The sequence below is a fragment of the Corvus moneduloides genome, chromosome 20, assembly GCF_009650955.1.
Source record: "Corvus moneduloides isolate bCorMon1 chromosome 20, bCorMon1.pri, whole genome shotgun sequence".
NCBI classification, from domain to species: Eukaryota; Metazoa; Chordata; class Aves; order Passeriformes; family Corvidae; genus Corvus; species Corvus moneduloides.
Genome location: NC_045495.1, coordinates 4553762 through 4580987, shown reverse-complemented (window position 1 = coordinate 4580987; position 27226 = coordinate 4553762). Strand labels below are relative to the sequence as shown.

Genomic DNA, 27226 nt, shown 5'->3' with positions numbered 1-27226 from the left:
TTGGAGCAAGTGGAGGAACACCAAGTTCTTAAAGCCTCCTTGCTTCTCTACTCCCCAGTTCTCCTGCTTCGACCACAAACTCCCAATGGACAGGGACAAAGCTGGCTACAAGCATTTCACATTTTCTGCACACTGAAGATGGGTTTCAAATGAAGCTCTCCTGCAAACTTTACCCTGGTGGTCAGCAAAAGCAAGTTTGGGCTACTTGCAAGACCCAAATCTGCATTTTTCCTGATTTTTCACTCTCACATACTCATTCTCCACAAGACAGATAAATCCCTGCTGCTCCTTCTTTACTAAAGTCTTCAATACAGGGCTGAGAATGAAAACAACGGAGAGAAGCCCTGAACAAGTCAAGGACGAAGGAAATCAAGAGCTGCACAAGATACCCAGAGTTTTATGAACCATAAAAGAGCATGAAGGTTTTATTCATTCTGAAAGTAAGAGTAAAGTCATTACTGCACATACCAGAACAGCGTGTGCAGTGCAGTGCACACAGAACTGCTGGTTTATGGCACATTGAAGAAAAAAGGGACAGCAGCAACACAGGTAATGCTTCAGAAAGAACAACTATAAGCACCATGGACGTGGGGCTTGCTTGCTGGCATTAACAGATCCCAAACCAGGCAGCAAAGGTAATTAACACAAAATTATGCTATGTACAGTGAAAATAAACTAATCCTAAAGACACAAGTCCTGTCCCCACACCAGCTTGCTGAGGAAGGGCTCTGGATAAGCACAGCAGCAATTGCACATGACTGGGGCACACCCATCAAACTGTTTTGCAGTGTAAGGGGAAAAAATTCCAACAATTTTAGCCTTAAGTTCATCAGGTTTGGCAACTGTCAATTAAGGCACCTGCAGGAGTTGCTTCAAGGATCCTCGGGGGTCCCTCCCAACCCAGGATTTATTCTACTGGCACTCCAGTATTCTCAGATGATGTTACTTCTCAAAAACACCTCTGAGATCCTGGGCTGAGCTGCAGACAGGCAGGACATGCCCCTGGCATTCCTTCCAACACTTCATCAATTAGATTCTCTCTTTAGGACACCTCTGACTTGCAAAACTAAAGCTGGTTCAGTCAGCAAGGACAGCAATAGCACTCCTGTGCTAAACTGCCCCTCTCCATAAGGATTTTTGTGGTCTGGCATGTCACATTTGTTGGGTTTTTACTGGTAACATGATGATCTGGAGCACAGATCTTCCCCCCACCCCCAGCAGGACACTGCTGGGTGCCTCTGATTCAGTCTGTGCCTCAACCACACCAACAGCTCCTCTGCTGCACACTGTAGTACTCAGAGGTGAAAATGCTTGGCAATCAAACCAGAACTCAGTCCTCTCTCCCCACTAAAAGCATGGCAGAGCCTTCTGGCCCCACCAAACCCCAAACCAGCTTTGCAAAAGGTCCTCAGAACAGCTTGATTGGCTTTTGGACCTCTTGGGTTTTCTCTGACAGATGAGCCAACACAATGTTGAGGAGGCATTCACAGCTCCAAATCAAGTTCCTCCTGTGATTTCCAACTATTTGGCATTCAGAAGTTAGTAAGGACAAGCAGGGTGTCCCTCCCACACTGATCTGTGCTTTGAGGGAAGAACAAAGTGCAATCTTCAGGTGGACGCTGCCGTGCTGGCGAATTCCTTGTTGTTAAATTCAGTCTTTCCTAGCATCTTGGAAGTGGTTGTAGTCGTGTTTCGAATCCCAGAGTTGTATCCACCTAGAAAAGAATGAACAGTTTCAACTTTCAAAGGCACACGGGGATGTTGCTGAATTGAGTGAGTCTTACAAGTTTCAGAGGAACAAAACAAAATGACCCTGCCAGGAGCTGTTGCACTTGTACAAATCCCAACACGTTCCCCCTCCCAGAGGATTTGTTTTCTATCACAACAAAACTTCTGCTTTAATTACTAAAGAAATTACAGGAAGAGAGACTGCTGAGAGAGCTCCATCTCCTCCATGAAGAACTTTCAAATTCAATTCCAGATTTTGGATTCCATTGAGGGTGAAGTGAGGCTTTGAAGTAGTTTGAATATCGGCAGCTACATCACTCAGGCTGCAGGTTTATCCCTACGATTCAGATTCCAAAAGAAATGACCTGCACCTCTGTTTACCGGGGCACCAAACACCCTCTCACAACCATAACTGAAAATATGCCTTAAAAACTGCCAGCTTCTATCCTAAAAGTAAATAGTATTGTCCATATGACATGGCATGGCAAAGCTTAGGTATTTGAAGTAAATTACCCAAGGATAGCTGCTGGAATAAGAAGGATTATAGCCCCAAAAAGAAATGGGAATCCCCTCATGAAGTGCAAGGTGGCAGGGTAGAGAGAGTTAAACACTCCTGTAGCCACGAGTGAACACAGCCCTTCCACGCAGGCAACAGAAGCAAAGAGAGCACCTGGAAAAGAGAGATAAGAGGATAATGGTGAGATAGGCAGGCGGTTATTGCCTGTAAACAGCTGTAACACATCACCCTCAGTGGATCCTGCCAGTCTTCCCAAGGGGTTGAACTTGCCATCAGAAAGGTGTGAGTATCAAGTGTGATGAGGATAGGCTGGCCCTGCTGGCCCAGCAGGTCCAACCTGTGGCCAGGGTCACCTCACCAAGCTGCAGGATTTGGATCAGGAGCTGACCAGGGATATTATCTATCAGCTGGACTGTAAATGCTTCAGGCCAGGGCTCTATAGATTGCCAAGCACCTCTTATCATTTGTTAAACATTAAGTACAGCAGAAGATTTGGCGCCATAAATCCGCTGTACGCGCCGTGGCCGTTCTAAAATAAGAAACATGAGCTGTGCAAAATCACCTTTCGATCGCTGCCACCTGGATTCCCTCCCCCCCTCTGTCTGCCTCGGAGATATTCCTATGCTCTGTTTCACAGCAAGTGCAAGCCCTCCAAACACAGAACTGGACAAAAGGCAATTATGCTCCTCCTGAGGGTTACCCATGATCTTTCACCATGGTCAATGATACAACCCTCCAACAACACCTGGTTCTTCCCACTGTTACTGATCTACAGAGGAAAGTTATGGTCAGGAGAATGACCCTTTTCTTCTCGTTACATAATCCATTTTAACTCTTGCTCCTTGTAAATGTTTTGGAAATGAACAGATGGATGAATGAAATATTCCCGCTTCTCTTCTCTTGCTCTCATCTTGAAAACGCAGCAAGTCTGAATTAAACAATGACAATTTTTTGGGAAAAAAAATAAAACATTACCCTGGGCCTGAGGGTGAATGCAGGGGCACAGGAGTCCAGAGCAGCCAGGGAACTCCTAACCTCCCCAGAGTTTGGTTTCAATGTTCCAAGAAGACAGGGTTTCAGGACCTGGCTTAAGCACAGTGGCTAATTCCTTACCCTGTTCCGTCTCACTGACCAGCTTGGAGAGCTTGGATCTGATGACTGGAGTGGCTGCCATGGAAAGGAAGAGAATCCCATAACCTGTGAGCAAGACATGGCACATTAGGGAAATGCTCAGCTGAAAAATAAGGTCTCCAAAGTCAGTCCCAGAAATCTGCAGCTGCTGGCAGTGTCTCCCTGCTATATTTACACACAATTCACCCTCCTGGATCTCATAAAGCACTTTAGTCTGTGTCTGCAGTGTAATACAGCTCTGGGAAGCCTAACATTCTAGGAACTACATGGATGCACTTCCAACTTTAGTGTTTGGCCAACACTGCCACAGTTTTTTTTGGTGCACAAGGCAGAACTTCCTCACGTGCCTGAACTTCCAGAAGCACATCATCAGCATCAATATGCTAAAAGCCTGAGAAACAGGGATTTAAGACTTCGGCATCACCTGTAAACATCAGTGGTGTTGTGGTAGCAAGGGAAATCACCACCAGCCCAGCAATGTTGGAGAGCAATCCTATCTCTGCCACCCAGGTGTCCTCAAGGCAGAGCTGCAGCAGCCTCAGCCCCACCAGGCTGCTCAGGTAAGCCAGGTAGCTGGCGGCGGAGCCGTACCCGATGAGGTCGGAAGCCCAGCAGAGAGGGAAGCCGAGCTCATACAAAACATAGAGGTCCTTGGCTCCAAAATGCACCGTGACAATCAGAAAGAAAGCCAGGGAGTACAGAGCCAGCTTCCACCTGGAGCTCGGGTGTTCCGGCGCCGTGTACAGCCTGTACACAGCCTTGTAGTGGCTGAGCGTGAACAGCTTGGCCGCTTTCTTCTGCTTCACCGACTCCTGGAGGAAGAAAGCAGCATAGAGAGTGGCAGCAAGGCTGGCAGCAAAGGCCAGCCAGAAGGGGTTGATGTAGCCCTGGGTCTTGCGCCACTGGCCACCGCCAATGCTGGCCACCATGCCTGCAGTGCCCAAGCACGCCTCGAGGATGGCCACCCGGAAGGTCCGCGCACGCCGCTCGCTGGTGTCGGCCACGTAGGAGAAGCAGCTGGCCAGGATCAGGTTGTAGTCACCTGTGAGGCCGCTCAAAATGCGTCCCAGGAGGAAGAAGGCGACGTGCAGCTCCAGGTACATGACCAGCAGGTAGATGGCCGTCTGCAGGGCCATGCCCGCGGCCGGCAGGATCAGCGCCGGGCGCCGGCCCACGCTGTCGCTCCATGGGCCGAAGAGAGTGACGGAGAAGAGGCTGACGAAGAAACCTCCCAGGTTGATGTAGAGGTTCCAGTGGGACACCAGGGCTTCCACCTCCTGCAGGAGAAACAGGCAGCTGAGGAGCTCCAACAGCAGCCAGTGCCATCCTGAGCTCCCCACTCCTCCTGGGGCTCCCTGCTCCTCCCAAGCTCTCATTCCTCTCCGGACTCTCCGCTCCCAGGGGCTCCCTGCTCCTGCCGAGCTCCCTGTTTCCCTTGGGGCTCCTCCGGGACACCTCTCTCTCCCTGCTCCCACAGAGTTCCCCTCTCCCCTGGGACCTCCTGTTCCCCGTGAGCTTCCCACTCCTTCTGGAGCTCCCCACTCCCCCAGACTCCCCTCTCCCCAGGACGTCCCCATCTATCCCCGTGCCTCCCCTCTCCCCCGGACCCTCCTCTCCCCCTGAGTTCTTCATCTACACTCAGAGCTGCCCTCTCCCCCCTGTCTCCCGTCCCCCCGGGCCCCCCGCTCCCCCGGTGTCCCCACCTGCCGCAGGGGGTCGGCGGTAGCGTTGCCGTTCCCGCAGCCGGCGGAGTCGGTGCTGTTGAAGTCGCTGTAGCCGTGCTCGGCACCCAGCCGGTCCCACAGGTACTGGGTGGCCAGCGGGCCCTGCAGCCCCAGCGACACGGTGGCCAGGAACAGCAGCGGCTCTACGGCGAGCAGCGACGGGCAGCGCCGGCCGGGGGGCACCGGGGGCTCGGCGGGCGGCGGGGCGGCCATGGCAGCCATGGAGGGGCGGAGGCTCCGCCCGGAACGAGGTCGGAGGCTCCGCCCGGATCGGGACCCGCTCGGCTCCGCCCGGCTCGGGATTGACACGGCTCCGCCCGGAACGGGACCGACACGGCTCCGCCCGGAACGGGACCGACACGGCTCCGCCCGGCTCGGGACCGGCTCCGCTCCCCCCGGTGCCCGGAGCGGAACCGCGGGGGTTCCCGAGACCCCTCGGCGCTGGCGCTGCAGCGAGCGCGGTGCTAAAGGTGCAGCTCTCAGCGGGTGTTGTTGCATAGAATCGTGTGATTGTTGAGGTGAGAAAATCCCTCTGAGATCATCGAGTCCGACGTTAGCCCAGCACGGCCAAAGCCACCGCTGAACCATGTCCCCAAGTGCCACATCGGCACAATCCCTGCAGGGAGGGGGACTCCACCACTGCCCTGGGAAGCTGTGGTAGTGCCCAAACACCCTCTGGATGAAGAACCTTTTCCTAATATCCAGCCCAAACCCCCTGACATGGCTTCACGTTGTTCCCTCGGATCCTGTCACTGGTCACCAGAGAAGAGAAAACAGCCCCGGCCCTAAAATGCCCCTTATGAGGAAACTGCAGAACATAATGAAGGCTCCCCTCAGTGTTCTCCAGCCTCAACAAACCAAGCAAAACAAAAATCAACATTTTAACTGCACTAGGATCAGCAAAATACTGTATTTAGCAATATACGATCACTTCTATTACTTCACATTAGAAAATACTTCCTTTTATAAAGGACAAAATAACTTACAAACTCAGTTAGTAAAGGAGGTTTTGGCTGTGCTGTCTGATTCCTGTGAGGTTTGGCCTGATTTTAGCAGATCAGTAAGCAAAGACCAAGTTGTCCTTTAAATCCAAAGCACACAATTCAGAGTATTAGATTAACCCGTTTATATAAACTAGAGCAGTTCCAAACTAATGTAAACTGGCATCGCTCCTCTGACACCACTGAGGGAATGCTCATGGGTCACAGGACAAGATAGAAACCATTCATTTTGCAGTAAAACACTTACACAACTCATTTTTAGCACCTTTCAAAGTGTTGTGACTCACATGACAGTGGAAACCATGTCTGTGGAGGTGCTACTTTTAAAGAACAGGCACAATTTTTCAGCTGAGACCCTTCCACATTGGTATTTACACTCCATAAATGAGGCTGCAGCTGGAGGCCAACCTTTGTGGCACAGAGATGTAAAAACGAGGTGTTCTTTTAAATTTTCATTGCAACCTTAGGGCCTAAGAGTAAAAAGCAGGAAAATGACCTTGCAGTTGGCTGCTTTTGTCACTGCACCTTGTCAGACAGTACTTAAACATTCAGTGGATGCAAGATGTGGGGGAATACAAATAATTTGAAAGCTCTTTCTCATTCTTTTTGTACCAAGGGTGAGATGCTAAAGCTCAGGGTTGGCACCAAGCAACGTGATGCTCTTTGTTGGGAGCAATATTCCAAGTCCAGTTTGCAAATCTGGCAGCTGATTTTCCATCATTAGCGCATTCCTGAGACAAAACAAGCCCTAGCAGAAAAGGGAAGAGAGGCAGAAACAGCAGAAGCTTTTTGTGGAGCTGACATCAGATGACCTAATGGCTGTGCTTCCCTTTATCTCTCTCTTCTTGAGTAAGCTATAAACAGCACCAAGATGATTTATACCAATAAAATGGAAATGTTATCATCATTAGCTGCGGGGTGTGCTTGCATGATCTAACAAACAAAGCCTTCAATGTGGCATTAACAAGAAATACCCTTTGGACTTCAAATGTTTAATACTATTCCTGCAAATTTATAGAATCTAGTGATTCACAGCTTGTATTTTGGAAGTTTCCTCCAACTGAGACAAGAATCACTGGTAATTTCTCTGTAGCACCTTTTCTTCTTAATTTTTTTCTGCCCAATACACCCTGCAAGTTCCCAAAGCTGTGCCTATAAACCTGCAAGACCAAAAATGTGGGGGGAAAAAAATAGCCTGAAGTCTGCAAAGTGATGTCCTGTAGCCAAGTCCTTCCCAATCCACTAAGACCCAAGGGAAGGACTGTCAGTCCCTTTCTGTGTGGGGACTTGACGTGGCACCTGGTGACAGCAGCTCTGCCCAGTGGCTTTTGCTACCCAAAGTGAATGTCTCAGTGAAACACAATGATGTTTATATAACATTTTGCATTGGTGTTTCTAAGCCCTGTATTTGAGCATTACAGACGTAGATGTGGTTTTCAGTGTTCCCGCATATTTTTCGAAAATTGAAATAATTTTCAACCTGTTTTGGAGGGAGCAGTTTCTCTTTTTTTTTAATAGGAGGAATAACGGTACCTACTCAAAGAGGGCATTATTAGAGACCAAATCACTAACGTTCTTTTTTGAAAGTGTAGGTCATTTCAGGATGCTTTCAAAAACCTACTTGCCCCACAAGGAGTTAATTCTCTAATGGACTTATCACCTTTCTGAAAGATTCTCCTGAGAAAGTTCCTGCTCTGACACTCTTCTGCTGTCTCCTCCCTTCTTTGTTCTCTTCCTTCTTTCTCCGATTACAGTTCCAAAAACAACACCCAGTCTCCTGAGGTCAATGGTTAATATTGCCTGGTGTTTATATAGGCTCCAAGCAGCAGATTCCAGGCTGTTCAGCACTGGGCTAGCTCCAGCACCATGGCTTTCTCCTGGCAGGCGGTCCTGGCCTGCAGGAAATACCTCATCATAATCTTGGTCCCCCTCGTGTTTCTCCCTCTGCCTCTGGTTCTGCCCAGCAAGGTAAGAAATTTTAAAATTCGATTTACAGGCCTCCACATCTCAGAGCTGTCCCTTTCAAGGGTGAAGAGATTCTTTCTCAGAGCACCTGCATCTACTGCTTGGAGATCTCTTGGGTTTTTTTCCTGAGCATATTAGGGCAATATAAAAGCAGTAGGGCATAGATGGATGAGCAGAAACATCTGTGGTTGCATCTTCTAGAAGAACACTCAGTGACATCAGATTTTGTGACTCTTGCTTTGCATCTGGCTGATTTAGAAAAGGACTTTCTATGCTGAAGATTATAAGGCTCCCATTTTAACCCCCCTTTTCATTTTCTAACAGTGTCCAGTCCACATCTTACTTTATTTTGTATCTTGTTGTCACTGCCACTCAGAAGAGGCATTTTTAGGAAGACAAGACATTCCGATACATAGGGGAAAATAACATTTCAGTTTTGGTTTAGCATATTTCTGTAAGAATCTTCCCAAACTAGGATTTTAAATTTAAAACACCAAGTTCTGGAAGACCCCTGGCTCAGGGTTTCTTCAAGAAAAGATGACTACAAGGAGCTGTAGGATCTGGGCAGGTACTTGTGGGACATTGATCATTTACAGGGAGAGCTGTGAGCTGACAGACTACCAGGCTTCTGCCGCTTCTTCACCATTTCTTGCACTCCCAACCTCTTCATGGAGAAAGATCTGATCTCTGGTCTCTTATTACAGCTCCAGCACCATGAAATCGTCCCAAACTACCCCTCCTGTCCCTTGTCTTTGGACACCAAGTCCTAACTCTTTCGTCTGGTCTCTGCCTCCCAATCCCCACTGACTCCCAGTTTAAAGACTCCTTCTCCAAACTTCATTCTCCACCTCCCTAACTCTTCCCTGTCTGTCCCAAAGCTCTGTCTTCCTCACAGATCTGTTTCTGAGATATCAGAGTTTGGGTTGCAAGCACAAGTGGCACGGGCTGGAGCTGCGATGTGGCGGCTGCTCAGGTGTGGCCTCTCATTCCCTCACTACGTAAATAAAATAGTTTAAATTATTACTTAAAAGCACTCTAGGAAGGGGAAAAAAAAAAAAAAAAGAAAATACCTTTTTTTTGCTAGTTAACTTTCCATAGGCAAAGGAGTTACTGAAGTGAAAAGAGATCAGGATCAGGAAAGTTCTAAGGAGCCAGAGAGAGATTATTTATTTTTTTTGTCCTGAGGCCACAAGTTCAAGCTCATTTGCTGGAGGTATTGTTACATACAGTGAGTCCTTGGAGGTGCCTGTGCAATGATTTGGCAGTCTTGGTTCAGTTCCTCTTTGAAAATTGCTCCCTCTGGTTTCTGTGCAGTTGGCAACAAGACAAAAATTGAAAACGTCCTGGATTTTTCCCTTTGTGATTTAAGGGAACCTTTAAGAAGGTTTTTTGGGGGTTAAAACTGTGCACTGTGCCACTGCTGAGCAGGAAAAGCTGGTGCCTCTGCACACAGTGGTGTGAGCCAGCAGCTACAGGGTGGAATTTCACATTTTTTCTATTCTGTTGATCTATTAACCTGCCCTATAATGACATAGCACTGGACACTGAGCTATTGTAATTGAGAGCAAACAATGCTAAAAATCTTGCTGAAAGGCAGGCTAATGTCCTTACAGGATGGCTGACTTTGGGAAAACCCCTTTTCCAGCTTTTACTGAGAGCCTGTTCACAGCACAATGGAAGACAATGACCTATGAGATACATCCCAAAGCTCTGCTAGGGTCTCTCAAAAGGCACCCATCTGTGTCTTTTAATAATAAAAATGGAGAAGAAGGATTGTTAAAATGGCAAATTGCTCTCAGTGATCAGTGGGATGAATAATAGAGGTTCTGAATGCTCTTGTTCAAAAATAAGGCTCAAAAAGGAATATTTTCCTATCTTCGGGGATCTCTTTCAGATTTACTTCTTCAGCCTGTCTGCTTTGGTAATCCACACCAAGATTGCTGTCTTCTTCTTTCCTCCAGACTGCTCAGCTGCCTGCTCATCCTTTCCCTTCAGCAGCTCTGTAACCTCCACACCACATTCAGAATTCCCGAGCGTGTTCCAAAGCCTCGCAAATTCAATCCTGCCACCCATTATCCCAGCTCCTTGGTTTAATCCTCTGTAATCCAGCCTCAATAAGCATCACTACAGTTCCATTCATACTGTCCAGTGTATTTTAGTGGACATCCTTTATCCAAGGTTTTCTTCCTTTGGATTTGGTGTCTCCCATTATTGAGCGAGTTCCAAAATGAGCAAGACACCAAGACCTCCAATTTTACTTCTTCTTGCTGTCTTCCTCAGCCCAACCAAATGCCACTGTTGTGAGAAGTAATTTTGAATCTTTTCAGTGTACAGGGACTGACTTAAACATTTTTACATGAAATTCGGAGTGGTTGTCCAAAGCAGAACGGAATCAATGTTTTCTCAGAAAAAGAGTGACATGAAATAGGGGATCTCACTTTCCTCAAACAAACAAGACAAAGTCAATGGAAGCTGAAATGATCTGTGACCAGCCTTCCAGTGAGCCTTTCAAAGTCTCTACTAAGCTAAAAATCCAGTGAAAAGTTATAAAAGTATTTACAGTACAAGGAGTTGAAATTAGCTGTGGTTCACCCGGGCCATGACCTGAAGCCCGTGCGGAAACAGGTGGAGATGCCCTGACTAGATCAGTAACTAATTGTACAACTCAAGGACATAAATACAGAATGTAACACCATCAGCACAATCGAGAAGCCTGTGCAGTACTTGCCAATCCCTTATCATGGAAAGTCCAAAGTCATCCATGTTTCTTTTCCTCATGTACTATTTTTGCCCCCGCTGAACGTCTCATGCTCTCCTCAGAGTTCTGATGAGATTGCTGCACAGTTTGTCGTTTGATTAGGATCTGCATAGGTCAGAGCCTAGATGGGAGAGAAGCACAGGAAATAACCTTTTCTCTAATCCCTTTATCAGGAAATGAATGTGATTATGAGGCCTTGGCTTCTGGAGGAGGCCCGGGTTCGATGTTCAGCATGTTCTGATTGCCTGTCCCCTTCCCATGGCAGGAGGCAGAATGTGGCTACGTGATCATAGTGATGGCACTTTTCTGGTGCACAGAAGCCCTGCCTTTGGCTGTCACAGCTCTCCTGCCCATCCTGCTGTTCCCAGTAATGAATATCATGGATTCAACAACAGTAAGAGATCTTGCTCCGTGTATTACTCCATCATCTTCTTTTATTCTGGGGTTATTCCCCAGATTTATATAATTGTCATCATCACCATCATTATATTTATATTGTTGATAGTATTATTATTTCATTTTAACTTAATTTTTATTGTTGTAATTATTCTCTGTCTCCTCCATGGACTAGAACTTGCACGAGCCCAGAGTGAGCTCTGGGTGGAGCTGCTAATCTGAAATCCAAGCAAATTCAGATGCAACCCAGAGTTACTCCCTGCTCATGCCTTTGGAATAACCTCCCTCAGAAAATGCCCTCTCTCTTGTGACTATTCCCTCTCTCTTCTCCCACCTTGCAGGTCTGTCGGGAATACTTGAAGGACACCAATATGCTCTTTTTGGGGGGCCTGATGATGGCCATTGCCATCGAGAACTGGAACCTGCACAAGCGAGTGGCTCTGAGGGTCCTGCTCATCACTGGTGTCAGACCAGCCTTGTGAGTTACAGTGCTGGAAATGCTGTGGGATAAAGGATTTTATGGCTTTAGATCTCTGATGGGAATCTGCAAATCTTGCCCTACAAATGCTTTCCTATGGCCCAAGCGAGTTAATGCCCGAGCAAGCCTTGCAAATGGGGATCCTTTGAGGTGTTCCACACCTTGTTTGTGGAATTCCAAAGGGCTTTAGGTGGGGAAATAGCAACAAGAGAGTCAATGATGGAAAGAGAAGGGTGCTGCCAGGCTGGGCCACGAGCACAGCTTTGGACAATCAGGCAAGACCACAACTGGAACACAGAAAACGTGGACATTCTGCCTGCTGCTGATTGCAAAGAGAAGAGAAAATATGGGTGTGCTTGCTTTGAAAACAACAAATGTTTCCCAGACTGGAACTTCAAGCTATGCACAGGCTGCATCACCCTGTTTAATCTGTCTCAGCTCATAAGAAGAGGGAATACCGAAGGAAATTACAAAGCAATAGAATAAAAATGCATACAAAATAAACCCCTTTTCATCTGATACATAATCTACATCTCATCTAAAGAATAATTTTGAGACAAATAACAAAGTAATACTGAAACGAGGATTAGAATTTTAGATGAGTGGGAAGAGAATCTTAAATAATAGAGGTGGGATCAAACAATAAGAGGAAAAAAAAGAAAGAGTTCTTCTTCCTTATGGCTTAAACTGATTGCCATTTGGGATCAAATTCAGCTTGCAATTCCTCTTCAAAATGTATTATAATGCATTAATGTATTATTGAGAAATGTCTTCCTCAGAAGGATGTCGAATGAGCAGGATCTGACTGTAATAACTGCTTGCTCCAAGCTACCAGCTTCCATTTTCCTAACAGCAAGAATGCAAAAAAATTGGTTGAAGAAGAGAAATTAATGTTAAATCTTAACTTGGTGCCTCACCAAGCAGACCAGGGCGAGAGGAAGTGCTGGGTGGGGATTGCTGAGCATTTTCCAAACCCAGCATCTGTAGCTGACTCTGTAACAAAAATAAAGAGCATTGCGGGGCTGAGTCCTGATTTTCCTGAGTCCAGCTTTTCCAAACCTTCTCATTCCAGACTCCTGATGGGTTTCATGGTCGTGACAGCCTTCCTGTCCATGTGGATCAGCAACACGGCCACCACTGCCATGATGGTCCCCATAGCACAGGCAGTGATGGAGCAGCTGCACAAGTCAGAAATCGAGTCCACCACCACTGTCCAAGTGTCTGAACACACCAACAAAGCCTTTGAGCTGCAGGAAAAGTCACCTGACAGCTTCAAGGAACCAGAGGAAAAAGGTGAAAGGGTTGTGGGTGGTTTTCTCTTCAGGGTGGTGGAGGATGACCTGGTGCTTTCTTCTGGCGTAAGAGTTCCTAGTAAATTCTGGAAGGAGACTGCCCCTGAAACATCCTGACCACCACAAAGCTCTTCTGTGAACAAGACAAAACCACAATGAGCTACTGACTTGGCTGAAGCTAAATCAAAAATACAAAGAGGTTACAACTACTCAATAAACCAACAAAAAGTATAAATTCTCCGCTAGGGGAAGCCTTTACATCAGGCTTGCTATTTCAGTGCATATTTATGTTAGTTCAATTATTATTTACTGTGTAACTTATCAGATAATAGGGAATTCCCAGGGCAAAATTTCCGGCCTATTTCCAGCCAGAAAGTTAGGGATTAAAATGATCTTTCTAATCCAAAGGTACACAATCAAGGAACAATAGCTCTTTACTAGCTGTCTTGCCCTCTCCCCATCTTTGAGGTGATTCCAGGCTTTCTGGACATAAATCTGAGTGCCAGCAGACAAGTTTACTTCAGCCCAGCTCCTCCAGCTCTGTTAGAATTCCCTGAATTCTTGCCTCACTCCCCTCCACGTGCAGTTCAGACATTGCCCTGGCTCACCAGGAAGTGCCAGCAGTAGGTTCAAACTTGGTCACACATTTCAAATTCTCCTCTGAAAAACTGCTCTGTGTCAAGACAACCAGTGAAAATGGGCAGAAGGTCAAAGAATTAACAGTGCCAGCCTTAAAATGAGGAAGTTTGGTTCCTTCAGCTCTGAATCCATTGTGTCCTAGCCTTGAAATAATGGAATTATGCAGGCCCAAGGCCTTTTCCTGTCCAATATAGCTCCTGCATCTCTTTTGTTCCTTGGGATCTAGGTAATTCTCATGTCCTGACAGTTGAGGAAGAGAGAAAGAGAAATGAAGTGCTTGAGGAGAAACACCTGAAACTCTCCAAGGGAATGTCGCTCTGTATTTGTTACTCATCCAGCATTGGAGGGATCGCCACTCTGACTGGGACAACACCAAATCTGGTGCTGCAGGGACAAATTAATGAGTAAGTCTGGCTGAATGTGGGATCACACACCCACCAAACTGCATCACTCTGCTACAGCTGACTCCCAGGCAGCACAGAGAAGGAAAAAGTCAGTTTGGTCCCTTTCCTCGGAAGGGAGCTTCTCTTCCTTAATGGGCCCCACAGAACCTCCCCTTTTCCGACTCATTAATGAAGGACAGAAGAGAATGTGGAATTTTGGATGCTAACAGCCACCTGCATTTTCCAGCATCTATCCTGGCAATGGTGGCATCATCAACTTTGCCTCCTGGTTCTCCTTCGCCTTCCCCACCATGGTGGTGCTGCTGATTCTGGCGTGGATTTGGCTGCAGATCCTGTACTTGGGCTTCGAGTGAGTACCCCTGAGCCCCTGCAATCCAGCTGATGGGCTGGAATCAAGGACTCGTTTAGCACAAGTGACCCTTTTACTGATGAGAAAAATCACACAGCAGGTGACAAAGTCCTCACACACAACAGAGACCAGAGCAGCACACTCTGTTCAAATTCTGCAAGTTTTTCTTCGAGGAATCTGATCAAATCCCAGCTCAATGTACTCTGTAGATGAGAATAGGAAGCTCTGAGTGCGTTTGACCTGTTCTGCAGCATTGCTGTCATGTCCTAAGAGATGGCTGTGCTCCAAATGAGGAAACTGATTTCTACAGAGAGCTGGTAAATGCCTTTGTGACCAGGGTTGCTTCAGACCTAGAGGATTAGTTCTGTGCTAGTTCTGGTGCAGATCACCCCACACAACCAGCCTGCATTGCCTGCCTGCTTAATACTCAGCCTATCATGTTTGTATTACCCCAACTTCCCTTATTTTACATGGAAAGAGTGCTGTAACACCTGAAATGGTACTTTGATCTTCAAAATCCACCTTAAAATTCTCATTTTCTGTCGTTTTAAAAAGCTTGGCAACTCTTTACTTCCTAGTGATCAAGCAGCCTTGTCAATCACATTAACATTGTCCTGGTCTAGAGGAAGGTGTCCCTGCCCATGGCAGGAGTTGGAATGAGATGGAATTTAAGGTCTCTTCCAACACAAGCCATTCTGTGATTCTGTAATTTTTTCCCTCGTGCACAGATAACTCACTTCTTTATAAACATAAACTCAGGAGCTTTTAGGGGCAGGAAGCTTTTTTTGTCAAGACATGCAGTTAGTACTCGCCGTGGTTGCCAATTATAAGATATTTAATTTCAATATTCATATATAAATGCATATAAAGACATTATGATTGAGTATAAAATTTGGATTCTTAACTCTGAGGATACCTGGCAAAATTCCCTGATATTTCTCATCCATTTTCTTCCAGTTTTAAGAAGAATTTTGGTTGTGGTGCCAGTCCTGCCGCCAAGGCTAAGGAGAAACAGGCCTATGAAATCATAAAGGAAGAGAGCAAAAAACTGGGCAAAATGAAATTTGCAGAAATACAAGTTTTGATCCTCTTCGTTTTCCTCGTGGTGCTGTGGTTTACAAGAGAGCCTGGGTTCTTCCCAGGCTGGGCAACAGTTCTCTTCAACAAAGATGATACAAGGTAGTGCCACTTCTCCTCCTCCTCACTTGGAATAAAAAATGAAATAAGGCTGGATTTTATCCAGCTGAAAACACAGCTGACTAAACATCTGGCTGGTCTCTTGCAGCTATGTCACTGATGCTACAGTTGCCCTCTTCATTTCAATTTTGCTCTTCATCCTCCCTTCTGACTTTTCCAACCGGGGCAGAGAGGAAGAGCAAACAGGTGAGTTACTGAAGCACCAAAGATCGACTGTCAGTATAGGTATGTGGGAAATTTTACATTTTGGGTTTACAAAGGAAATTTCAAATATTAAATAACAATTCAAACTGCTCTTCCAGCTGTGTGATTCAGGTTAGGCAAGGCACATATCCCATAGAATTCTCTCTTTCTCATAATTTCACTAAGTAGGAAGCCCTTATCCCAGGAGTGTTCCCACCCCTGTTATACACGTGTAAAGGATTCCGAGGCTGGAATCTTCAGGATGGAATACATGACTCAACAGAAACACACGGAGTTGTTGCCACACACCTTTAACTCACCCTTCCCTGCCTCCTCCTGTGCTTCTTGGAGCAGCTACAGATCATTCATTAGAGCTTTTGCAAGTCAAGTTTTAAAACCTTTGTTGATGGTTCTCCCGGCATTTGCTTCGGGAGGCAATTCCAGAGTGTGCTGGCAGAAGGGATTCCTGATGCTCAGACTCAACTCACCTCCCACCAAGGAGTTCTCCCTTCACAAAATCTCTTTTGAGTTCCAGGGGCCAGGGCAAAGTTCCGGGCACCTCCACCCCTCCTGGACTGGAAACTCGTTCAGGAGAAGATGCCATGGAACATCGTGTTCCTGCTGGGAGGTGGCTTTGCCTTGGCCAAAGGCAGTGAGGTAACATTCCTCGGCTCACCTGGGATTCGTGTTTTCCTGGGTGGTTTCTTTTCCATCTCGCTCTTGGTGCTGTCCCAGGACACCAGAGGGCACACTGGGAGCATCAAATGCTGCTTTCCCCAGCTCCTGGCGGTGGGACCATCCTTGAAGTCCTGGGATCAGTTCCCGGTGCAATGGGATGGCACCGCCACTCAGGGCAGCACAATTAACCGTGTTTCTGGAAAAGGGGCTGATTAAGAAACTGCCCCTACACATTGAAGATTCTTTTAAATAAAATGTAATTGATGTGGCCAGCATGAGGAGATAATGTACCCAGGAGGGGTCTCCAAAGTATTTCAAAGCAAGGATTTACAGAAATAGGATTTAATTTAAACTATTAGAAGAGAAATGTAGAGCTTGCTAGAGAACCTTCAGGAGCAGGTAAAAAACATCTGCAGGAATCTGCCAGGAGCCCAGTGCTACACGTTATTTTTCAGTAATGATTTAAGTGATAGAACAGACAATCCATTTATTAAATCTATAGACAATAAAGAAATTCTAAAAGGCTTCAAGTGCCTGGAAATACTAGTTTAGAATTCAAAGATCAAAATTAAAATGTAAAAGTACATGTTTGGAAAAGGAAATATTTAAGAAATCACTTTAATTTATTCTAGAATAAATCATCAAATGCATAAAAGCTGCTGCAGAAAGCCCAGAATGACAGGGAGGATGCTGCTGCTTCCCAGTGACTGACGAGGAGGAAGGGTGTGAAAAGCTTCAGACAGTTATCAAGATCCCAGGCAATGTGATGAAATGACATTAAATCACTAGAGCATCTGATAAGATACATATAAAAACATTTTAGGAAATTAATTCAAGTTATCTTTGCTTACATTAAAAAAAGCACCTCAAATACTGATCATGTACAAGTAATGATCTGAACAGAGAAATAATTATTTGCTGTTAATCACTATAAATGCAGTATCTCCTCCTTTCCAGTTCCTTGGAAGGGAAATAATGCTTGTTTTTATTTAACCTACGGAACAATCCTGCCTGTGAGCACTGGCTCTGCTTTTCTGCAGACAGCAGTTTGCAGGAGCACGGCTCTGAGAAGGGAGGGTTGGGACAGTGGTGTGGCTCTCTCCCCTCCAATCTGGCATCCTTCTTTGCTCTGTTGCAGGAATCTGGTCTGTCTGAGTGGTTGGGCACCAAACTGACCCCTCTGGAGACCATTCCTCCCCCAGCCATTGCCTTCCTGCTGTGTCTCCTCATCGCCACCTTCACCGAGTGCACCAGCAACGTGGCCACCACCACCCTCTTCCTCCCCATTCTGGCTTCAATGGTGAGTCCCAGCATTCCAAAATGCTCTTATAAGGACAGTTTTCAGCTCCTCAGTTGTCAAAATTTGGCTGACAAAGCCAAGCACTGGTTCCTGTGTCCCATCAGGGGTACAAGACTTAAAACAAAAATATAGGTGTGTGTGTGCACATACAGACACACACCGTGCCTAGTTCGACCTTTCTGAAATCATTGCTGGTGAAAAGCAAAGGGATTAAATTCATTGGCATATTAGACTTGGCCTTCTGGCCTAAACATGAAATCACTGTCAGCTGTACTTGTTTTTTCCAATTTGTTCTGCATGGAGACAGCACCAGCAGCAGCGTTTGCTTCCCTGCAACATTCCATGCCTGTATTTCACCCCCACCACTGGCCTTCCAGAAGTCTCTGAAGGTGATAGCGTGACCTAATTCACACTTCTGCATTTCCACAGGAGATTCCTGTTGCTGGAGGAGACAGGGTTCTGCCAACTGAAAAGCTGGTTCCAGACAGAAACTGGAATGAGCTCCTCCAAAATCTTTTTTGCATAAGCTGCAGACCCCAGCCAACCCCTAAACCAAAGTTCTCACCTTCAGAGCTTCACCTGCCTCCCCTGATAATTTAATTTTGTTCTTAAGCAATATGAAGTCAGGGTTTAGAGTAAAATATAAGAATTATTTATCCATTTATACATGAGCAACACAAAGCCCTGACCACAAAATCAATTCTTGCATTTGCTGCATAAGGATGCTGGAAGTGTCTGAAGCAGCACCAACATATGAGTGGCTGCAGAGTCTGGGGAAGGACGAGGCTTCTGACATGGACAAATAGAATCAGTTCTCTGCCAAAAGGTTTCTGTGCATTTTTGGGTATCAAAATCACCATCTCTTCTCTCTTTTCGTGCACAGGCTGAAGCAATTTGCCTCAACCCTCTCTATGTCATGCTGCCCTGCACACTCTCTGCATCACTGGCATTCATGCTCCCCGTGGCAACTCCTCCCAATGCCATTGTCTTCTCCTATGGACAGCTCAGGGTTATTGATATGGTGAGAAACAAAAAAAAAACACTTTCTTTCCAGAATTTTCACCCCTAGGTTTGATCTTTCCTTTTTCTAGAGCTGGCTCCTCTTGGGGGAGCGTTAGAAAAGTCAGTGTGCCCGGCTTTTGTCAAATGGAAAGAAGACATGTGCAGTAATAAAGGGTCACACTGTCTCTGGTACACTCTGAGAATCTTACAAAGCTGCTAATGAGCTTTTAAAGAACAGCCAGGACCTCTTGAAGATTTTATAATAACAGCTGTCAGTGTCTAAACTGCTTGAAAAGCCCAAATATAGAGCACGAGGGTGTCAAAGAGCCCTGTCACCTGGGCAGCTCTTCTGCAGGGACAGGGAACAGCCTGGCACATCTCACTGGGTGCCCTGATGCCTCAGGAAATCACTAAAGAAACAAGGACAGCAGTGCCATGTCTCTTGATAACTCTTCTAACTTAAAATTGATCCAAGAAGAAACGCAAAGTAACATTAGAGAGAAATACCAGGTCAGAAGAGAAGTGGATTGAAAGGATTTCAGGATTTCTAGTTTTAAGAGTTTTATCCAATGGAAACTTTTCCCTTTATACAAATTATATTTGTGAAGAAAACCAACTTAAATCAAATTTGGTGGAGTTGTGAAAAAAGGCCAAAGAGAAAATCAAACCATACAAACAACCCTAACCAGCAAGGAAGGCAAAAAGTGCTCAGCAGTGCTAACAACACTTCTCTTTTATAATTCTAGGCCAAAGCTGGGTTTGTACTCAACATTCTGGGAGTTCTGACGATAACTCTTGCCATCAACACCTGGGCTTCATCCTTGTTCCAACTGCATACATTCCCACCATGGGCAAACAAGACAGGGACCTGCCTGTAACGTGGGGAGGAGACAGAACCCAGACTGTTCCTGTCAGAGCTGCAAGGAGAGCAGGGCTATCACCCACAGAGGCAGGGGTTAAGAGAAAAGCCTGGAAAAGGACAAGCAAAATCATCCCATTGATGACAGCAATAAAATTGCCCAGGTGCTGTTCAGGCAGCACTTTTGTCACCCCACCAGGAGGACGAGGTGACTTTTGGCTCTCCAGCCCTCCCACCTTTAGATTTTCTGCTTCTTCAGGGGTGTTTTCTCCCAGTGCTTTTCCAGTGAGTCTGAAATCTGCAGCAAGAAAAGAAGGGAGGTGTGTGACGACACGAAAGGAAGGAGAGAGACTCTGAGTTGCTGATTTCACACACAGATCTGTGCTGTCACCACTCTCCACCCGTGTATAAGTTCGAGGTGTACATGGTTGTTATATACTCTGTGGGCACTGACAGCGAGGTGTGTGTTGGGTGATTACAGAAAAATCACTGTCAGCCCATCCTGTTTGGAAATGTATTTATTTGCAGGCCCCTTGTGAGGAATGCAGAAGATTCTTTTTCTCCCAGAACATCTGCCCTGTTGTTATTTATGTCACATTACAGCCTGCAAGGTCATAATAAGACTTTTCCTTGAGAAGGAGAGAATTTCTGTGTCCTAAAATATATATATATGATTGAATCAAAGATTTTTTTTTTGTAATGTACCCCTGTGTTCTGGAGTTTATTTTTTTATTATAGATCACTGCTTCTATTTTCCTTGTATCAACTGCTTGTCCATGTGCTCACATATAATATCTTGAAATAATCAGAGAAATCAGCATAGTTGATTTTCTCTTATCTTTAAAGTAGTAATTATGTTGTTATTATTGTCGAGTCCAATTTTCTTGGGATGTCCAACCCAAGATTTCCCCTTTAGAAAGCCTGTTATGTAATCCTGTTACATATCTAATCCCTATTCTGCTGCAGCTGACTTTCAGGAGCAGATAAATTCCTGACGACCAAACTGACAAAGGATTATCCAAAGGCACTTTTCCAAACCAATCCCTCAGTGCCATAAATGAGGTTGGGTTCAGACAGAGCAGTTACTCACTGTGTGCCCCTGGAGTTTGCTCTGAAACCTTTGTTCTGTTGTTACCTGCCTTAACTTTGCACAAAGTGCAGTCCTGGAATCCCACTCTGGTGGGATCTCCATACTGGTTCCATGAGAGTGAAAATGAGGGAATTTCACTCTGAAATAGGACGTTCTCTTCAAAATCTTTCTCCTTTCTCTACCCTAATTATTAGGAGACAAGGACAGTGTGCAGTGCAATTTTGACTCATAAAATGTCAGAATTCACTGACTTGCAGCAGTTTCTTTCCAGTTCCAAATATCCGGACAGTTCTAGTGTCTGCTACTTATTGATTCCTCAGCACTGACAGTTCCATTGGCTGTGGAAATCACTATCTTGGAAAGAACAGCCTGGTATTAACTCTCCAGTGGCTTTGACAGAGTTTTAATTTGATGTGAGATAGAGATCCAGCAGAATATCCACAGCTCCAGAAGGAAAGGCATTTATTCTCTGTTGCTATGAGCTCCTGGGTAACTGATTTCCATCACATAATGACTTGCTCAGGCCACTGCTAAACCACTCTCCTTTCCCTTTGCGTTCACCTCTCTCAAATAACACCCAAATCTCTCTAAGTATTTTCATTACCCTGCTCACCCTGTGTCTGAGGACCTAAAAATGACAAACTGGAGCAGATGATTTGCTGTGAGCCTCTCCCTCCTCCCTCCCTTTGTCTCCAGCATCAGGGCAGTGTGCTCTGCTTTTGTTTGCTTTTTGTTTTCTTTGAAATACTCGCACAGACTTTACATGTCCTTCTAAATTACTGCTTAGCTAAGCAGGAAAGGTGGAATTCTTATAACATTTCCCGTCGGCCTCTCCTTCCAGCCCTTTTAAAACTGTGTTATGGTTCTTTGAAGTCTTTTCTATTAGTCTACATTATTCAGAGGCTGTGGTGTGTCTAAAGTACCTGCAGGAGCACAGGTGCAATCTTTATGCCAATCTCAAGAAGAAAGGAGGGAGACATCAAGTAGCACAGAGTGTCATGGGGCCAATGCATTAATGCTGGGTGTTCCGTGTTCATTAACGTGGGTGAGTACACAGAGATTTACCAGGGAATATCTGCAGTGCAAGTTACTCAGAGGGTTTAAAAATGCCCAAATTCCAGAAAAAAATAGGGGTGAAAAGCTAGAGGAGAGGAGAGGAGAGGAGAGGAGAGGAGAGGAGAGGAGAGGAGAGGAGAGGAGAGGAGAGGAGAGGAGAGGAGAGAAGAGAAGAGAAGAGAAGAGAAGAGAAGAGAAGAGAAGAGAAGAGAAGAGAAGAGAAGAGAAGAGAAGAGAAGAGAAGAGAAGAGAAGAGAAGAGAAGAGAAGAGAAGAGAAGAGAAGAGAAGAGAAGAGAAGAGAAGAGAAGAGAAGAGAAGAGAAGAGAAGAGAAGAGAAGAGAAAAGAAAGAGAAGAGAAGAGAAAGAGAAGAGAAGAGAAAGAGAAGAGGAAGAGAAGAGAAGAGGAAGAGAAGAGAAGAGAAAGAGAAGAGAAGAGGAAGAGAAGAGAAGAGGAAGAGAAGAGAAGAGAAAGAGAAGAGAAGAGAAAGAGAGAAGAGAAGAGAAGAGAAGAGAAGAGAAGAGAAGAGAAGAGAAGAGAAGAGAAGAGAAGAGAAGAGAAGAGAAGAGAAGAGAAGAGAAGAGAAGAGAAGAGGAAGAGAAGAGAAGAGGAAGAGAAGAGAAGAGGAAGAGAAGAGAAGAGGAAGAGAAGAGACACCAGGACACAAAGAGAACTGAGAATTCCATTACCAGTTTCCACCTTGCAGTGATGGTGGCACTGGGCAGTTTATTGCCTTGGGTGTGTCAGAGCTCAGGACCAGTCAAGGTACAGCTAAATATAGAGTGCTTGTGCAAAGACCAGTAACACTATTAAAAATTTTCATAATTTTCTAAGCAAAGCAGGTAGAAAGTGTTTCTAAGCCCCATTATTACCCGGATCACCTTTGAAGGGTGGTTCCCCATTATGTTTCCAGATATTGCCCTCAAGGAGTGGCTCTATTTCCCATTGTGTGATCAAATTTCACAATCTGCTGCGAAACTGCCAGCTCAGCACCTGCTGTGCTTAGCTGTGATTCCCAATGCAGCTCCTCGTCTCAGAGCTGACACTAAGGTTGCTTTCCATAAGTGATAAATTTGGTAATGAGGAGGGGACTTCTGCCTTTTTGCCTGCCTTGGCCTAAAAAGCACTCAGCAAAACCACAAAATACAGGTTTCCCACAGTGTGTGCCAGTGAGTAAGTGGGTGACTCGGAGTCACCTCCTCCATTCTCCCTGGAGTTACGGAGCTGTCCTGCCTTGCCTTGCCCAGGCACACGAGCACACACACAGAGCTTCTGCAGGCACCCACATGTACTGCCAAGGTAAAAAGGAGGCCTTACCCTGGTAAACACACACATTTCTGTGACCACACCGTAAAAGCTGATGATTTCTGGGCAGGCTCCTGAAAATCGCTTACATTTGGGAAAGGCACCTCGCCATAAACACCTCGGCAGCAATTTGTAAAGTGGCATGGGAGTGATGCAAGGGTCACTGAAATCATAAACAGACGTAACAGGACACATGGCAATTTGAAAGCTAAACCAGGATGAAGCCAGCACATCTTTCTAATCCTCAAATTGGTTTGGAGAAACCAAAAATTTGCTCCCAGTCACTTAAGAGGTATTAAAATGAACCTTCTTGTACAGCACTGACATCTTGAAATATGTCCAGGCCTTACAACTCAATTCCTAAACTTTCATTTAAAATACAAATAAATAAATAAAATCTACCTGGAAGGACACCTTATCATAAAATGGACACGAAATAATTCTCAAAAAGTTGAAAATTATTCTCAGCAAACCAACCGCAACATAAGGGTCTGTGTTTTATTCAATAATTAGCAGTGTGTAGGTAACTATGGACCTTTCTCCAGGAGCTGTAAAATCAGTTCCACTTGTGTCCTTGAGGAAATTCCTCCCCTGGATAACGATGGCATTTTTGGCAGCATCTCCAACCCTCTCTCCATTTGGTTTATTTTATTTTAGGAATACAACTCTCTGCTCTCAATTAGCACATTGGATTAAGTGCTTGCAAAGGCAGAAGCAGAGTTTAAACCCTGTGCAATGACGAATAACTAAAGAACAGAAAGCAGAAACACGAGGACTTAAGAAATGCATAACTTGAAATCATCCAGGAATTTCACAACCCTCAATTTTTATTTTTTTTTCCAACATGGGACCAATAAAACTATTTACAACTTGATTCACTGAACTTTATGGCTTGAGTTAGTAATGACCAAGGTGCCAAAGTCTGGAAATGAAGTGGTTTGAATGTACTAATCACCTGGTGTCCAAACTAACAACTGTTTAATAGAACTTAATCACTACTGTCAATGCTGGGTATTTTCTCCTATTAAGGAAACATTTAGTCTTATTTATCCTTTAATCATATTAACGCACCGAAACATCCAGGTGCCATCCAGGAGGTGTGGGTTCCCTCCCCACGTGCCAGCTCCTGGCTGCAGACACTGCCCAGGGTCCCCAAATCCAGGCCAAGCACCTGGTCTGATGTTGCTTTTCCTTGGAAAACTCCCTTAAACAGCTAAGGAATGGAACACTTTTCAAAAGCAGGACAGCAGAGTCAAAAAAATTGATAAAATTTATTAAAATTGTACAAAAGGAAAAAAAAAAACCAAACCAACAAAGTACAAACTAACTTGAAAATAGAGGAGGAACAGAATGGTTAATTCAAGTGTTCAACACTTATATATTGTTATGAATGAGACCAGATTCAACTGCTTCAAGGCTCGGATGTTGGATGCCTGTGTGAGCTATTTGCAATCTAACAATTAATCACAATTACTTTTAGCTGCCACTGCACTTGAAATATTAACTGGAATCAATTAAACCATCAGAAAGTTATTCTGCTTCCAATCTATGCCATTCAGACAACTTCAGGTCCTGCCCAGCTAAGCAGCACTCCAGGAATTTCCTCACTTTCCCTTGATCCCTGTCCAGTCCATGAGAAGCAGAGCAATTTCAACTTTTCCTCACACCTGCCCTTGGGACTAAGGGCTCTCCATTCTTTGGAAGGGGGTGGACACCCAATTTCAGTAATTCTGCTGATCCTCATTTCCCTCCATCAAGCCCAGAGAGAAGTGGTCAGAGTTGTCCATGAAAATGCTGTACATTAATATGGAATTTCACAATGTGAGACAAACAAGGTGTGTGCAGAGTGTTCCAGTTAGCTGGAATGGCACCAGTTCTCCCAGTTGCCTCTCGGGGGGACCTTAGTGAGTACTGGTTAGTCTGGGGCAGTTGGGTGACTGCAAAAGGAAAGCCCCATTTCCCTTTTTTGCTCTAGGACTCTCCTGATGAGACTTGCCAGAAAGCTGAAAATGGATCCTCTTTATTTTTGACTCGTCTGTCACCCGAAGGGAGCCTGAATTTTTCTCCTTGTTCTTACCTCTGGCAATGTCATTCCTGCCACATGGAACGTGCAATCATAAATCACTTGTCTGCATCACAGATTACACAGTTGTACAATGGCAGCTTCCTCACACCTGTGCTTTTGCTTTTCTCCCCAGACCTCAGCAAGCGGTGTTATGGCACTGGGAGGAGCAGCAGTCTCACAAGATTCTATGGAAATAATCCAAAATAACCTTTGTAATGCCTTTAGTGTTATGTTTTTATCACCCAGGCTCCGTGGCAGACAGCAACATCATCAGAATTGGCTCTGATGACTTTTAGAGTGAAGACAGGGCAGGTTTTTTCCCCCAGTTATTGACAAAAACCAATGATCACAGCCAGAGCTACCTGCATAGTCACAGTAGATCGGTGAATGGCACAGTGAAAACAAGCACCAATTTCATGCTCATGCCTTACCTGTTAATTTAAGATGGATTACATGGTGCATGGACAAGACAGAAATAAATTCCTGAAACATATTCCAAAAAGGCTGAAGTAGAGCTGCCGGAGGGGCAGGCTCTGACTGAATCCTGGCTCCAGAAACCAAAGCCTTTCTCCCAAGTGAGCACAGGGGGTGTGGAAGTGCAGGAGTTCACACTGTAAAGCTTCTGTATTTTGGCAGAGATTCTGTAAGGAACAAAAACCAAACCAAAACATGCAGCTTATTAGCCTAGAAGAACAATCTTTGCTCTGTTTACACAGTAACCACACACCTGTATCTCAGAAATATGAGACAAGTGATGGGGAAAGGGGAGGGGACTGACAGCTTCATTTTCCTCTGCACCAGGTGCAGTCAGCTCTGTAATATCTTTCCAGCCACTATTTTGACTCAGTGCCACTGTTGGCCTCCTGTACCTGCTGAACAGCCCCTGCAGGGAATGACTCCAAAACATGCCCATGCTCCCTGCTCCAGCAAGATCCACTACTACCTGGAGCCCTGGCGGGTGCAGACACAAGTCAGCCAAATCCTGAACCCATCCTAGCACAGCTGCAGTTCCTGCAAGTCACAGAAAGACAAAAACCACTCAATTTTGTCCTAAATTATTCTATCGATTCATTTTTCTTACAGGATGTACCTAATTTTTTGGTGCTGCCAGTTTATGTCCCATTTTTATGGGGCAAAAATACGGCATTAAGGAAAACTTGTCCTGTCACAATGATGCATCAGGGTAGGGGACAGAGCTGAGGAGTGTCCCACCTCTTTAACTCCTCAGACTAAAGTACAATTCAGTAAAATCCATTTGCATTAATTGCAGCAAATTTGTGTGTCTGGTTTTACTGAATATGATTGTTTGATATTGCCAGGCAAATGGAGAAGAAAAGAGGGGTATATATTAAAAGAATAAATTCATGTTTTTATCAGAGTAAATTTCTTTTTACCATGAGAACAACAGAAGAAGTTGCTTTATGTTTGTTAAGACAGCAGCCACGTGAGTAACAACAGGGTAGCTCCTACTGCAACGCTGGTTAAGTGGCACCAACCATGGAATCATGGAATTGTTTAGGTTGGCAAAGACCTTTAGGATCACCAAGCCCAACCGTTAGCCCAGCACTGCCAGAGCCACCACTAACCCACATCCCCAAGTGCCACATCCACACATCTGTTAAATCCCCTGGGAATGGGGGCTCCACCACCGCTGGCCCTTTCGGTGAAGACATTTTTCCTGAGATCCAATCTTCCTGAGGCTGCACCCAACCCTTCAGCCTGACCATTGATGAAGACATTAAGCAGGACTGGCCCCAGTCCCGGGCCTGGGGAGCACCACTGGTGACCAGCCCCAGCTGAGTGTGACTCCATCCACCACGGTTCCCTGGGCTCCAGCCAGTGTTTTACCACCAGTGCACCTATCCGAGCCATGAGCAGCCAGTTGCCCCAGGAGAATCCTGTGGGAAGTGGTGTCAAAGCCTTTCCCAAAGTCCAGGCAGGCCCATCCCAGCCTTTCCCTCACCCCCTGAGCGGGTGACCCTATCCCAGGAGGAGATCAGGTTGGTCAGGCAGGACCTGCCTTTCATGGGCCTGTGCCAGCTGCGCATGATCACCGTATGTGCCACGTGATGGCATTCCAGAGGGTCTGCTCCACAGCCTGTCCTGGCAC

At 45.6% G+C, this 27226-nt stretch overlaps 2 protein-coding genes and 1 long non-coding RNA gene across 3 annotated transcripts; 1 reads left to right on the top strand and 2 right to left on the bottom strand.

Moving 5' to 3' along the window:
* Positions 1-392: 392 nt before the first annotated feature.
* Positions 393-5475, bottom strand: SLC46A1 (solute carrier family 46 member 1). Its single transcript, XM_032129894.1, has 5 exons — positions 5080-5475; positions 3801-4653; positions 3359-3442; positions 2242-2398; positions 393-1715 (listed from the first exon to the last, which is right to left on the bottom strand). Exons 1-5 carry the CDS (start codon positions 5320-5322, stop codon positions 1652-1654), a joined length of 1401 nt encoding a protein of 466 aa, XP_031985785.1. The 5' UTR covers positions 5323-5475; the 3' UTR covers positions 393-1651.
* Positions 5476-7808: 2333 nt separating this feature from the next.
* Positions 7809-20372, top strand: SLC13A2 (solute carrier family 13 member 2). Its single transcript, XM_032129893.1, has 12 exons — positions 7809-8069; positions 11090-11218; positions 11562-11698; positions 12771-12991; positions 13856-14033; positions 14260-14382; positions 15340-15561; positions 15668-15765; positions 16298-16419; positions 17579-17740; positions 18624-18761; positions 19489-20372. The coding sequence occupies exons 1-12, from the start codon at positions 7968-7970 to the stop codon at positions 19618-19620; spliced, it is 1764 nt and encodes a 587-aa protein (XP_031985784.1). The 5' UTR covers positions 7809-7967; the 3' UTR covers positions 19621-20372.
* A 3931-nt stretch (positions 20373-24303) lies between these two features.
* LOC116454052 lies at positions 24304-26184 on the bottom strand. Its single transcript, XR_004244002.1, has 2 exons — positions 26060-26184; positions 24304-25757 (listed from the first exon to the last, which is right to left on the bottom strand). It is a non-coding gene; the product is annotated as an uncharacterized LOC116454052 (long non-coding RNA).
* Positions 26185-27226: the final 1042 nt, after the last annotated feature.